The following is a 15,322-nucleotide window of genomic DNA, read 5'->3' on the forward strand; positions in this document are numbered from 1 at the left end:
ATCTTTAACGTGCACTGACATCGCACAGCACACGGGCGCCTTAGCGTTTTTCCTCCATAAAAACGCAGCCGCCGCGGTCGGGTAATAAGACATTCCTCGAACACTGTCGCGTTGATGTTACCGCAGCTGCCAGGTGGCCGCCCGCGTGGGTCAGGATTGTCAAGCCGTTTCCCATCAGGGGGTTGAACGACCTTGCACTTCCCGCCTCTTGTACGAAACGCAGCAACTCTGTGGAAGACGCGGCCGTCCGTCAGTTGTCATCCCAGCGTGACTGCTGAAAGCAACGCTCCGTCCGGCGACCCATGACATACTTGGCCACGTGGCGCCGCCATTGTCGCCACTGCTTCCGCGAACGCCAGTCCAGGCAGCAGCGTTTCTTCCAGAAGGCTCATTCGCCTTCACATTGGTTTTCTTGAAATTCTGGTCGTGAGTCCGCGTCTTTGTCGATTGAGGCTGGGAGGAACGCCGGCGGCCGGGCATAACAGCACCCTCCGGTTGCGCCGGCCAACCTGGGTCGCTTAAGCCTACGGGTTGCTTTTGTTTGGAACAGCCGCCTGCCACTGCAGGGGTGCATCACGTGACCACTACACAATTGGTCACGTGACTAAACGCCTAATAGCTATCGCTGAACCTCGCGTTACATAGTCAGAACCGTCCTGTTAGTTTGTTCTTTTTTTCCTCCATGATTAGACCTACACCATGATTAACTTCAAAACTGTGGCAACCCGTTTATTTCGGTAATGACGTCATGAGTATGAATCGACTGCCAGCAACATTTTTTAGATTAATCTTATCGGGATTAATCTTTTCGCTGGTCGAACGGGCCCAAGCTGCCGCAGCCGCTGCAGGAGTCCTGGACTAAGGACTGCACCCAAGACGCTACGAGCAATGCGTAAACATTTTGTCTCTTTCTCTCTATTTCGGCGGTGAATTCGTCTTTTGCAACCAGACAAACGTCAACATAGCCAGAAAGTGTAGGAGGGTCACTTTTTGCTAAATGCAATAACTTGACGGAGCTATCTTCAGTTTTCCTTTAGTCTTCTCGTACAATGCTGCACCTAAACGTCTCCTAATACCCCGTATTCGATTCCCTGCGATTTGAGCGCATCGCTGCACATTCACCCAAGGTTGAATCCGAAAGCGCGCCACGAGCTATCCGTACCGACAGCACCGCAGCGGTAGTGAAAGAACAAGCTTCGCCGATCTCTTCGCCCCCAGCGGCGTCGCCACTTAAGCGAAGCCCCGCGCAGCCCGAACGAAGGCTTCGTTTTCTTAAGCCCCAGGCTCTTCTTCGAAACCTCGAGTCAGCACAGAAAGACAACGGTCGTGGCGTCACCCTCTCTGTGCTTGCTCCCTTGTCGTTTCCCGCGCTTTCTACGTCTCTCTTCTTTCACTTTTTTGTATTCTTTCTTTACTCTTCCTTCTTTCGCGCCTTTCTCCCCGATCGGCGCCATCAAGCCAACAAACTGCCAAGTCGTGTGTGCGTGCGTCTGCTCGTCTGCGCTGCCGACGTAAATGAAACTTGCTCCCATCCTCCTCGCCCTTCTTTTTTCTTTCTGCTTGTCAGCGTGAACCTCTCAAGTGTTTTGCCTTGTTTGCCGTGTTTGCTCCCAGAGAGCGCCACTCTCTTTTTTTTCTTCGTTTTTATTTATTCTTTTCCTCCGACTCTTGCTGTCTTCATTTGCTCGCCGCGGATTGCACCGCCGTCGGCACGACGCAGCATCCGCTGTTCTTTGGCTGCCGCTTCTGGCGCCTAAATACTTAATGGACAGGCTGTTCAGCGAGCGAATCAAGTGCAATCGAAACGGGGAGAATCACTTTATAACCTATTTTACGCCTTATAAAAGGCCGCACGAACAGGCTCGGCTTGTCTCGGCCCGGATCGGATCGGCCGGCCCGAAGCCTTGTCGGCGAGTTAAGGGAAGAGACGCAGGCAGAATGGCGGCCGTGAATTTTGTATGAAACTCGTTTATCTTGGGCTCTGCTGCGTTGCCGCATCTCAACAATCGAGGCGCGTAGTAGGTATTTATTTATAATCCCGACGTGTCCGGCGAGAGGCTAAGAAAGAAGGCGGTTCTTGGGGAAGAAACCAAAGCAGACGACTTCGTGCGCGGCAGCGCTTGCTTGCTGCGGCGGCAACACAAAGCAACGTCGGCCAGCCGCGATTCACCGAAGGCGCTCCATCCTGGCCGGCTTTTATATACACGCGGTTTAGTGGATGGAAAACGGGTAGGGGAGGTATATAGCTGCATTAGAGCGCTTTGCGGTGCGTGTGATGAGGAATCGCGCTTTTATCGGCTCGCGGAGACGTCGGACACCTTCCTGTGCCGTCGTTACTCCTTGAGATATGCCCGCTATTCTCCGTTCTATTCTTTACGCTCGCTTCCTGTATGTTTTTCTTTCTTTTATTTTTTCATTTTTTTCAAACTACGCGCTTGTTTCCGCCTTTCGTGCGCTATAGAGTTCTGGCCGTAAAATGGTGGCGGTTCTCTCTCTCTCTACCTCTATCTGTCTCTGCGCGCGTGCCGCCGCTATTGGTGCTCTGTAATAAAGTGGGAGATAAGGGAGGACCCGCCCATCATTCAGATGCCATATTCTGTCTGTGTTGGTCGTTGAGCGCGGCTGAACGCTCCCTCCGCTTCGCGTAAATCACCCGCCGATTCCCGCGCACAGTATGTACTGTACACCGCCTTGGACGGCGTATGCTGTACGCCCGAAGAACAGGTTGTCTCGGCTGTGGGGCATATGCTCTTGCGTGCGATGCTGTATGGCCCGGTCATTTACATTTCAGCCTAAGGGAACACTTGCGCAGGGAGTCGCATCTTTTTTGTCCTTTCGTTCTAACGGGTGTTTAAAGTCGTTAACGAGAACTTATTTGTTAGTGATTTTAGTTTCAGGTCCTACAGCTAGAGCATAGAGGTGGCTTTTGTAAAGTATGGTAGTAATTTCGACGCTGTAGGGCTCGTACAGCTGGTTTCTACATGTCTGCGTACTGAGCTGATTTTTTATTTTTTTTGTAACATAAGCGTTCTTCTAAATAGGCACGCTAGAGCTTGGATGGGTGTTTTACACGTGGAAAAATTGCATGCCTTAAAAAGTTGGCATATACAGAGCGTTGTAGACACGGGGTTGGTGTAAATAGTTAAGTATTAGTTATAGAACAGCGATCGAGGTAAATTGCATGTTTGCTCAAGCGACATGCGCAAGTTGTAATTTGTTCCTGACGCGTGCATATTTCGCAGCGCCCACTTTTTCAACAGGCTGGCTCAGCACTATTACTTCAATGAATGAAAAGAATATAAGTTGTATTCGCATTATAATAACTGCACTACAGTATATGCGGCGTGTCTCCTAACCTCCCCGTTTGCTTTGACGTGTCTAAACCCACTAATTATTACAATGCTTTCCTGGGTGGCGCCGCAGTACTACAGTAACGATCTCTTGGTATAGTAAAACATGGTTCTTTCTCAGCAGCGTTAAATGATCAGCTATAGCCGGGAACAACTCAAGAGTAAAGCGGAAAATGCCCCTCAAAGACAGCAGTCCACCCAGCGGCATTTACCGATTGTCTTCACGCTGCCCGTTAATCTGTGGCTAATCCCCTTTATTTCACACTAGCATTACAAGGGGTTACCCACGGATTAACCTAGAGTGACAGAAATTTAGACTCTAAGCACGGATACGCATATACGGGAGTATAGGACTCCCTTTTTACACATTTATGATAAAAGTGTAAGTCCGGATTAACCGCGGTGTCATGAAAATCGGTCTACCCCAATGGCTTGAGGGCAGCCTTTGAGGAAAATCTGCCGCTTCTGTCTTGAGTTGTTTGTCGGACTGTTATGGCCTTTTCACCACGCGCTAAACCGCTTAGAAAATTTCGTGCCACGTCTCTGTTGAGCGGTATATAGCAGCCAGATTCTAAACCTCCCCCGAGTGGCAGATTTGAGGGGGCAGAACCCTTCAGCCATTGCCACAACCTCTTGTACCGTATGCATGACTGGGAGCCTCTCGAGCTGAGCTTTGGATATCGCCATTTACATTTTATCCGTTCGTTCTGCGGCGCGATTGTTTGCGAACGCATTTAGAGAGAAAAAAAAATTCCTTTGAGGAAAGGAAAGGCTCCCTCGACCTCGATCCGTAGCACGTGCTGATGCCAGCTCTTCTGCTTCTGAGGCCGTCCCTGCTCACATGGGTCGCCGTACACAAAAATCAGCGAAGGCAGCCGAGCGCGCTCTCGATTTCTATGAAAAGCTGAGAAATGTGGCTGATGACGGAGGTTCCAAGACTGTAGCTCTGCTACCGCCATCTATGAAGTTCTTTAGAATGTGCTGCACCTTTCCTGCAATGCATTTCGTGCCCGCTCCAACTCTCGACAGCGAGACAGACCGTGATTGGTTCTTCTTTCTGGATGTGTTGATTCGTACTTAAAATAGTGCGACAGACGGGACGAAAGAAGGGGAACGTTACAAATTCTTTCCCTCCCTGATACGCAGACTCCCCGGAGTAGACTTGGCAGCATCGGTCGGCGCCCCCTGCTCGGAGAGCCCGTAGCCATGGCCGGGAGGGAACACCGAACTGCGCCGGCTGTGTCTTCGGCTGTGCTCTGGATACCGCCGCTACGACTGCTGCTGCTGCTGCTGCTACTCAGCCTAGCGTCGTTGACGTCTTCGGCCAGGCGTGGTGGTGAGTCAGCCATTCTACGCCTCAGCGCTCGCCCCTCCTTCTTCGCTGCTTTCGCGTGGCTGAAGCCGAACGCGCCAGGCGCGCGTCCTTATGAAAATCGCCAGCGTGTGAGGTGTACAGGTCTATCTGCGTGCGCTTTCGCGCGTGCATGCGCGAATACAGGAATCGTCATCGCCTTGGAGCTACTTCAGCGCCATCTGTATACTGCATTCGCGCGGTTTGGGAAAGAGTGTGCGCCGAGTTGAACTCGGGGCGACGCGAACGTCGTGGAGCTCCTTTATTTTCTGATCACGCCCCCTGCGCCTCTCCGTTTCACCACTTCCCGCAGCCAACAAACGAGCGATCAAGAAAGAAGGCGCGACTGTATATACACTCTCTGACAGTCCGTCTATATCGGCCCTGCTGCTTACATCTGTCGCCATCTTGTGCTCCCCTTTTGTGCGTGTAACACGTCAACTCTCTTTTCCCCCATTGGCTTATTTGCTGTACCAAAACTCTTTCTCCGTCACTCCACTCCTCTGCATCTCAACTCCTTCTTTCTTTCCCTTTCTATCTTTTCTCAGTGTTGCTGCTCTAGCAGTCTTTCTTTTTGCATTTCTTTGTCTTTTTGTCTCGCTTCACTTTTTCTTCTTTATTCCTTCGCTTTTATCTCTGCGACTGGAGACTGCATTGGCAGGCGTCAGGGAGAAGGGCGCGCTATATACGCGGAGTGCGCGTCAATATATGCGCGTCGCCTTTCTGAGCGCCTGATTTGCCCGCCTCCCCCCCCCCCCCCCCCCCACCCCGCCCCCTTCTCGTCCTAGTCGCAAGAAACGCTTGCGCTGCAAGCGAGCTCGATTCAACGAGCGCGGTGTTATCGCCCGGGCGGCGGGGTAGGACCCTCTCATGCTGCTGCCTGTACAGGCTTTGCCGATCGACGCCTTGCCATGGCTTTCGCGATGGAGGAGGAGGAGGCCCGATGGCCCGCTCTCTGTATTTCCACGCCGCGCACGCGTGTAGACGTCGAAACGCACGTGTGCGTCTTCGTTCGAACAAAGTAGTCGAGGGAGGAAGGGGACGAGCAGAACGTGCTGGAAACGTTGAAAACGGATCTCTCGAAAGGAACTTCGCGATGAATTCTCGGCTTTCTCAGTATTTCCAAAGGGACCAGGCTAGGCGTAGTAGCTTGGCGGCCCCCTGCCCCTAGGTACCTCGACTATCTGCCTACAGTCGATGTAAACGGAGGGTAACTAAGCCTTAATTCGCTCTCTTTCTCGGAGACCGCAGCTTTCGGAGGTGCCTAACAACGTTTTTTTTTTTCTTTTTTTGTGGAAAGACCGTATGCGCATGATGTTCGAAGGAAAAACATGGCTTCGCCTGTGTCATGCACTGTCCCGCTCTTGGTCGCCAACGTCCGGTGCATGCACGCCATTTCAAACAGGAGCGCGATACCTGTGCACCGAGCCAAAGGGGTGTGCCACTTATCTTTAACACCTGTGGGCGAGATGCAAAACGCTCTTTTCGGTGCCCCCCCCCACTACTTTTTCTTTAACGCGATAGCATTAGAAGCCCCGTGGGGCCAAAATGCGTCGTCGGTCATAAAACTCGCCCATTGGTTGGAGGGAAGTGACGCCCAAAGACCGAAGCATTCCCATTGGCTGAGGGAAGTAACGTCATCAGACTGGAGACAAATGATGCCACCAGACCGCAAGGAAGTCAATAACCGCTGCTAATGCTATCGCATTGCCAACACTTAATCGAATTAGGTGTCCCTCTGAGTTCTTTTGTTTCTTTAGTGATCCCCCTCCATCAAACATTTTAAGGCGAAAGCCTGTAATGGCTCTTGCTCGCGTCCGTCCGTCCGTTCGTTACGCTCTTCAACACGATAAGAAAAAAGAAATCTTTTATGCACGATGGGATTCGAACCACCATCCCTTCGTTTCGCAGCTGGGCGTGCTAACGACTACGCTACTTCCTGCCAACGCATATGTAGTTCTCCTTGTCTAGGATGCTGGAGAGAGTAGAAAGGCGTCGAATCATACGGATGCCTCCAAAACGCCCTCCAGTGTCTCCAGCATTTACGACTCACAAGCAATTGTGCACTTAATTAGCATCTTAACCACACGTCAGTGGCACAAACAGCAACACCGTGCTAAAGGCTTTCGCCTCACCGCACTACAGGTCAACAAAGTGCCCCCCCCCCCGAATTTTTACAATTACTGCTCCTATCGTTTGAGCGTGCGCCTTCGCCTGCAGCCAACCGTCCGTTGTTTGTATCCTGGCTGGGCACTCCCCACTGCACATCACCGCTTTCACATCGGCGCCTCCGTCATCCCGAGCGCCCCTCGACAGAAAGAGCAACGGCTCGCACATATCGCAAACAGCGCGCTGTCTCCGCGCCCACCGTCAGCAGTCCAACGTCGCGCGCGTCCGCTGTGACGACGCGAGCGCCATCTGCTGACGCGCGCGCGTCAAGCCTCCCCCGCCGCGAAACCGACCCGCTTCTCATCAGCGGCAATTCATTTGGCGTCGCCGGGAATCCTCCAAAGCGTCCCCCCCCCCCCCCCCCCCCCTCATCTCCGAGCGCCCATCTCACTCGTTTCCATCTCCCAAAGCAGCCTGCTCATCGCTGCCACAAGCGGCAGGGATAGTTTCCACAAGAAGACGACGCAAGGAGATGCCGCTTTGGCACCGCGAAAGACGGTGTGTATGTCCGGGGGTGGGTGCCGGGGGGGGGGGGGGGGGGGGGGGGGGGGCTGATTTCTCTTTTGACAAGTGCTGCTTCAGTAGTAGGGCACAAAGCCCCCCCTCCCCTTTGCCTCCCCTCCTGCCTTCCCTGTCGCCAGCCCTTAACGCTCCGTCAGAGCAGCGCCGATCCAGCAAACCTCAGGGTTTTCCTCCTGCTCCTTGGAATCAAGTGAGCAAGCTGGCTCGGTTGCGCTCTCCCCGAACCGACGCTGTCTTTCGCCGAGGCTACGCAGAGAGAAAGGACGAAGGGAGCAGAGAAAGAGGGCACGGCTTCCGAAGGCTGGTCGCGGGCTCAGCGATGCGAATACAATTTCACGCAGCACCCGAAACCGCCTCGCTCTGGGGTCCTCGGTTCGCCCCTAATTACGGGTCTGCTGAGGCTCCCTGCTTCGCGCGTCGCCCAGATGACAGCCCTTGGTTTGTCACTCGGCAGAAGCAGCAGCAGCAACGGAAGGGAGTAGCAGCGTCTTTTTCACGCGCTTGCCGACTCAGCAGCGTCGCGCTTTTCTCCCCCGAAGCACGCGCGCCTCTTTCACTTTTAATATTCCCGGCTGCGGTCGGTGGCGGCGGCAGTGGCCGCGGCACCTGCGGTTCGCCCCTCCCACTGGGCTCTTCTTCGAGAAGCAGCGCCTAGCCTGTGAAAAGAGCCGCTTCGTCATGGGAACACCCGAGCCGTCTCTCCGGATGCCGCCGCTGTGACCCCCGCGTCGTCGCTGGCTTCGCGCTGTGAGCGCGCATGCGCAGTCGAAATACCGCGGACCGCCGCGTGGGTCCCTCTTCGGCTTGGAGTTCAGAGAAAGCAACAATGGAAAGTTCTGTCCATTTTGAAAGTCAGGAGCGGGAACTCAGGCGGGAAAGTAAGGGCTGTAGAAGGGGGTTAACTTGCCTTAACCCTTTCACTTAAATCGCTGGTCTTTGTCAGCGGATATTAGTTCGGTGTGGTGAAGGAAAGGGAAATGAGAAGGGCGTTTAGGAGGAGCAAAAAATTCCAGTTAGCGCCCTCTTTAGCGCCCTCCGTGGTTGTGTAAAAAGAAGTCACTCTGTGTAAAAAGAAGTCACGCCGGGCTCCTGGGCACTCTTTGGGAGGTCGAGTCCTCGGTCGACTCGAAGCGGAACCGATGAGGGTGGGATTTGCTTAGGAAGCAGCGTATTGTGTACAGCTAGGCGACCTTTGTAACACCGCTGCTGCGTTCGGACGGTTCTTGCATGAGTTTTTTTTTTTTTTTGCAATTGTCGGTTGTTTACAGTACAACGAACCTCCGCTTGAAAGCCCTCTATTCTCCTTGCCGCTCGCCAGGAGTCTCGAGGAATCAGGATTCAGCGATTGAACTCCAATTCAGGTTGTGTCTCATTTTTATTTATTGACTCCCGGAACCACTGAGCCCTTAGTGTGAACAAACTGAGCACGAACAACACGAATAATGCGTACACAGGGAGTGTTTAAAATTGCTGAAGGCGATATTTTGTCAGCGGACTTGAATGCTCCGGCATCGATCACAGAGAAGACCGTGCCAGGAAAGTATCTCCATTGTCGAGCTTCTCTGTACACGAAGAAATTGAAACAAGTTTTGAGCCATTATCTTGGCAGTCCAGCTTCCAGGCGATGGGGCGTTCGGGAAAAGACGTCGCAGGGAGTAGCGAACAGTGACCCTTTTGGGGTGTCATTAACCTAGTAAATTCTGCGAAAGCTCCCCTCGTAAGGTATATAACGTCTGATAGAGATACGCGGGAGGTTTGACATGTTTTTCGGTGCAGAAGCACTTGAGTGACGACAGCAATTGTAGGAAATAAAGTGAACGCATACCTGTTCTCCGCGCGTTCCATTAGGAGAACCAGCGAGTTACAGCCTTAATGCTCACATTCGAAATCTTGTAACGTGCCTTCTACATTATTCATTTCAATTGTGCGCGGGCACGTCAGAAAGATTGCCGAGAAAACCGAATGGTATGGCTGGCGATGTTAGACGCGTAATCAATACGCTTATTCCCCATAATTCATTATGTAAGCGCCAATGTATTATGTATGAACACGGGTTGTTTCTTACTGCGTTGTATCTTTCTGCTATCTCTATCGACGATTTTTATTCCTCGATGTCAGTTATTGTTGCTGTTCTTGTTCCGTGGCATTCCTTGCAACGGCCTTGATCTATACGCCGTCCGTGAACAGCAGCCTACGGGAAGGCCGATCTCTCTGGGGCTTAGTAGCGATTTTTGTAAAGCCTATAAAGCAGTTGCCTTTCGACAGGCAACTCAGGCAGCTGCGCCAGCCCCTTAGCACCCGGTAAAGGTGATTGAAGCACCCAGAAGCCTCTCTTTCTTTTTTTTTATTTTTTGCCCTACAGCGCCGACTTCGGCGATGTGGATGCCGGCGGTCGGGATGCGTCAGAAATCCCGAGGCCCAATTTTCAAAATTAAGAACAGCCCGCATCGCCGATAAAGGCATGATTGATTGTGCTGTCGCCAAGGCGAGACGGCTCAGCCGAATCTGTCTCGCGCAGATAAGTCGCCTTCGCCGCGGATAGAGAGAGAAGAGTAGAATGAAAGGAAAAGGAGATAGCAAAAAAAAATAAACAGAGGTGGTTGAACGGAAAGAGCTCGCTATGAACGGAAGCTGAACAAAAGCTTACACCGTCCCTGTCGTCTGGGGCGTTTGTACGTATGTGTTTTCATTCCGTCGCGGGGTAATGCGCCGTCTCGTTCGCGGGGTAAACCTTCCTTCGGTGCGGCGCTCGCTTTCTCGACGCTGACAGCAGCGCACCTAGACTGCCGTCTCATTTAATACGGTGCAGCGGCGCCGAAAATGCACGAGTTGCCCTGACACATTGCGAATCACGCGAGTTACCGGTGTGCTCCGCCAAAGGTAAACTACCCACTCGCCCCGGTGACGTCAGTAATATTGTTGGTCAGCGGCTTAAGTAGGAGCGCTAATATATACGTTGACTCAATCCAAGTCCTAACTCCTTATATAATCTCGACAGAGGAAGCTGTTACACTGGGACGATGTCGTAAGTGGCGTGGATTAAAGTATTTCTCAGTCCATTTGAAGCTACACGTTTTCACCGTTCTCCTAAACGATGTCCTATGCGGTACACGAGTGGTTAACAGCGGTGTGGTGCGTTTGTGCCAGCGCGTTATACCCCAATGGGCACTGAAACTCATCTGGACGTCCCATGGACGTCCAGAGGACATCCAAAGGACATCCAAGGGAGCTTCAGTGCCAATTGGGTACTTGCTTATAGCTTGCTTATCAGTGTTCGAAACCGTAAAGAACGAAAAACTGGGTGAGTTGGCAGGGATTCATGTTTAACTGCTCAAAAAAACGAAGACAGAGAACAAGAAGGCACGACACGGGCGCCCGTGTCGTGCCTTCTTGTTCTCTGTCTTCGTTTCTTTGCGCAGATAAACATGATTCGAAACCGTATTATATAGAGTACAGCGCTATGCTTCGAGTGCTTGTCTTGTCTACATCGCTCTTCCTATACTTAACGGACTTGCGTAAACCCTTTCGTTCCAGGTTACGCTTGAGCAGAGTCTTCTACATTGAGCAGAGCCTTCGTAACCTGTCTTGGTTGGTTGGCGAGCGCCCCCTGGCTGCGTCCACAGCACTGCGCGGTTTTAGAAGCCAGGCCGCCAGGGCGCGCATCTGCGAACGCCGGCGCGCGACGACTGGTGGCGCTGCTAGTCATCTTTCCTTTCTCCCTAGAGAGGCGACGGTGCCAATGAGGCTTCACGAGATCGCGACGGCGCGATTCGAGAGACGCGCGCGAAAGCCCTTCGCAACTTCGTCAAACACCGATCCCTCCCCCCTCTCTGCATTCTGAGTTGTCGCTCTTACTCTCGGCACCCACTTCGTCTCGGCGGCGCGCAAGGGGACCAAACGTCTTCGGTTTCTTTTGTGCGGGTGGCCTTTTCTCCCGACTCTGCTGTCGTGTGTATGGATACCGTCGCTTCGTACGTTCGTATCGGCGCTCCGTCGAACGTACGATCCATCCTATAGAGAGAGAGAGACGCGCTATATGAGGCTGTGAGGTTGGTGACGTAGAAAGATAGCGTCGCGTCGGTGCTGGAGTTTTTCGTTCTCGTGAATCGTTTGGAGTTTTTAGAGAAGTCAGAAATTTTTGGTGTTCGCGAAACGCGATCACTCGTTTTCTGCTATCGCAATCGCGAGTTTGCTGGAACGCCCGCGAACTTGATGGGGGCTGTAGTCGGCTCTAAAAGGCTGAGCGAGTCGGGATTTTTTTTTCTTTATGTTTTCGTCGACAGTTGTTGGAGAGCGAAATTTCCGGCACTGAGAAAAGGATATCGGCCGATCCGAGGCAGGCATTACCGGCTTGGACGGTCTTGCATTTTGTGCAGCGCCCACGGAATCCTGCGCTATGGCGATATTTTCGCCGGAAGAGGCATTTTTTCGCATCGAGGTACATGAACGCGGACCGCTGGGTTCAGTGCCTTTATTTTCATTATATATTTCTCTCGTGAGTGCCGTTAATGGTTCTGTACGCCGGAGTCATGTCACGCGATTTGATGTCCTCCAATATAGCATGCGAGAAATCTCGCTTTCAGGGTATGTGGCCGGCCTGAAATATCTCTTAACGCTTAGCGTCTGAAAATCTTTTGGGGGGAAGTATGTTGTTACTAACGGGCAAGTTCAGGGGTCGGGGGAGGAGCGCGTCAGTTCAGTCAGCCATCTTGGGTATTGTCAGAACCCTTCAATCTGGTGACGAAACTTTGTAGTGCGATCGCTGACCTACAGGTGTTGTCACCTTTGTCCAAGCATGTGCCTTCTGTTAACGTATACATTAAAAATGCAGGAATACGGCATCTTACGTGACCGTATCGAGTATTACGCCGCAAACTGTTTTAAAAAGCTAGCCATTGTAAATCAAATAACTGATATGCACTGTAAGGGATCGGATGATCCGCGGGGTCATTAGGGCCAGTTGCCCGGTCTCGGCACCTCCCCGCGGCAGCCCCCCTTTGAACCCCCCCCCCCCCCCCACCCCCACCCCTTTTCAGTGACGGGCGGCGGCAGAGCGCGCTGAAAACGAGCGCCTGTCTTGGCGTCAAGCTCCCCTGACAGCGACGGTCGCGCGCTTTTGTTACACCGGACGCGACGTGACCTTGCGAAGGGCATCTCGTGGGAAGATCTTGAAAGGTAGCAGTCTTGTCAAGGAGGGGAGCAGTGGGAATGACGGATTGACCGCGGCGGCCAGATTTGAAACAACCCAACGAACGGGTATCGGTGTTGAAGCTAAGCCGCGTATGCTCACGAGAACGCTAATCCCCCTGGGAAAGTCGGGACCGAGCGGACAGTCGGACACAGCGGAAGCACCCCCCCCCCCCCCCCCCCCCGGAGTCCCATGACAGCTCTAATTGCGGAACGGCGCCAGGGTTGACGAGCTTCGACGAAACCGATTGCACGTGCGGGTAAGGTTGTGTGGTTGTTTTTGCTTTTCTTCTTCCGAAGGAGAGAGTATGAGTAATACTGCGGAAGTATGGGGCGTGGCACATAAACCTGGTGGGCCAATCATTTCGAGGGTCCATTCCAGAAATTCCAGTTTCTTGTAGCAATTTCGATGTTCCTTTCGTGCTGTGTGTTTTAGGGATGGGGTTTAGAACCTTGCCGAAACTGGAAGGCGTGCCATGCAGTCTGTAAACCAATCATGTGTTAGTTTGTTGTGATTGGGGGATGCAAGGGATGGGCCAGGCTTCTAGGTCTTTAAAACGGGCCCCGGAGCCTGGAAAAAGGGTTCCGAGCTAGATTTAGACCCCTTGCATCTTCGGCGATGCCAAGGAGGGAAGATTTTCCCTTAGCCAGTTCCATGTAATCATGCTTGCTGTTTATTCTGTTGTAAATATGTGAATTCCTGTATAAAGTTTCAGTTTTCTTTGTTCACTTAAGTGTTGCCGGATCTCGTCTGTTATACCCTCTCGGACGGTGGGGCACCTGTTGCGGAGCCCGAAGAACGAACCTCTAACTTGCCCACCAATGATATGCCGAAAGCAAGCCTCCTAGATGCGGAAAAATATCGCCATCTTTGTCTTTTTGCTGTCCGATTCTTCGTTTGCGTGAGCACATTCTTCGCTCACGACAGTTGAGATAGTGTTAATGCATTCGCCTTCCCAAAACACTTGATTCTCACTTTCCAAGGCGTACACGCGCGCTTTACTATCTCTATTCTGAGGACGTCACTCGGAGTCGGAAAAGCTGGCGCTGCAAAAGCAACAGCCGCGCAGCCTTTGTAAATTGAGAGTAAGCAGCTTACAAGTGGGGCCCTGGCTGGTCTCTGGCAGGCGCCGTTCCATTCAGGGCGCCTCGAGTGTCCGGTGGAGATAGCCGGACCCGTTTCTCCCTTGCTGCGGGTAAGCCGATCGGAACTAAATTCGTCTCGTCGCTTCTTGGACGGGAAGGGTTTGGAGACATCGGGCGGTGAACAGAAAGAAAAAAAATAGTGCGAGAGTAGCTGCAAAGTTGCGCGAGTACTTTCCCTCCTTTTATCCAGGCTACAAGTCTATTGTTTGGCCGCTGGCGTTGGCCTCAAGAAGTGGCGTTCGGTGAGGGAAGAAGATGGCGGAAAGCGGACGCCAAGCTTTAAGCATGCAGGATTTCTTATTTCCCGTTCCCACATGTGCCCCGCCGCGGTGGCTCAGTGGTTAGGGCGCTCGACTACTGATCCGGAGTTCCCGGGTTCGAACCCGACCGCGGCGGCTGCGTTTTTATGGAGGAAAAACGCTAAGGCGCCCGTGTGCTGTGCGCAGTCTGTGCACGTTTAAGATCCCCAGGTGGTCGAAATTATTCCGGAGCCCTCCACTACGGCACCTCTTCTTCATTTCTTTCACTCCCTCCTTTATCCCTTCCCTTACGGCTCGGTTCCGATGTCCAACGGTATAAGAGACAGATACTGCGTCATTTCCTTTCCACCAAAAACCAATTATTATTATTATTATTGTTCCCACATGTCAGCTGTGTGCAGAAAGTGTAAGTTCAGTCGTCCACAGACCTGTCTGGAGCGCTAGAACCTCCCGTGAAGTCTGCGCTCCTCGAACCAGGCGCCGCCGCGAGACGTCGCTCTGCGCGCTGCTGAGGGAAGACGTCACGGAGTCCGAGCGCTCTAGACAGGTCTGTGGACGACTGTACTCTTATCGCTTCAGACAGGTTTCGACTAACTTTCTTCTATTCGAGTACGTTCTATAGGACGCACGTGCAATGCAGCTGGCCTTGAAACAGGGAACTGTGTTTCCTTTAATAATTAATAATAATTGGTTTTGGGGGAAAGGAAATGGCGCAGTATCTGTCTCATATATCGTTGGACACGTGAACCGCGCCGTAAGGGAAGGGATAAAGGAGGGAGTGAAAGAAGAAAGGAAGAAGAGGTGCCGTAGTGGAGGGCTCCCGGCATAATTTCGACCACCTGGGGATCTTTAACGTGCACTGACATCGCACAGCACACGGGCGCCTTAGCGTTTTTCCTCCATAAAAACGCAGCCGCCGCGGTCGGGTTCTAACCCGGGTACTCCGGATCAGTAGTCGAGCGCCCTAACCACTGAGCCACCGCGGCGGGGTAAAGCATTCCTCGCGGCAAGAGGAAAGTGCCGTGCTTGTGTTCTCTCAAAACGAGGTCGGTGCGCAACTCTCGTTGAAACGCTAGACTGACAGTCCCGGGCAGAGAGAAGCCACGTCTCGGCCCGAGATGTGCACGCAAACGGTAGCCCCCGCACCGCTGTCAGTGCTCGACTGTCAGTGGCTCTCGATGCTTGCTGCGGCGGCGAATCGTGTTTCGCTCGAAGCCGTTGCTGTACCCACGAATGACGTGCACGAGGGGGACAAACGGATCACGTGACTGGTCCTGACTCCGAGTCTATCATCGTCACGTCCGACGTCACTGCCTCCGTGTTCTCCCGCTGGTCGT

At 52.8% G+C, this 15,322-nt stretch overlaps 1 protein-coding gene across 1 annotated transcript in view; it reads left to right on the forward strand.

Annotated features, from left to right (window-relative positions):
- Window positions 1-15,322, forward strand: part of LOC144110970 (latrophilin Cirl-like) — a 285,442-nt gene that overhangs the window by 48,088 nt on the left and 222,032 nt on the right. The window contains 1 exon segment of the mRNA XM_077644042.1: window positions 4,497-4,686. Coding sequence (XP_077500168.1) covers window positions 4,557-4,686 — 130 coding nt within the window. The 5' untranslated portion in view covers window positions 4,497-4,556.

This window comes from Amblyomma americanum, chromosome 11, assembly GCF_052857255.1.
Source record: "Amblyomma americanum isolate KBUSLIRL-KWMA chromosome 11, ASM5285725v1, whole genome shotgun sequence".
Classification (NCBI taxonomy): Eukaryota; Metazoa; Arthropoda; class Arachnida; order Ixodida; family Ixodidae; genus Amblyomma; species Amblyomma americanum.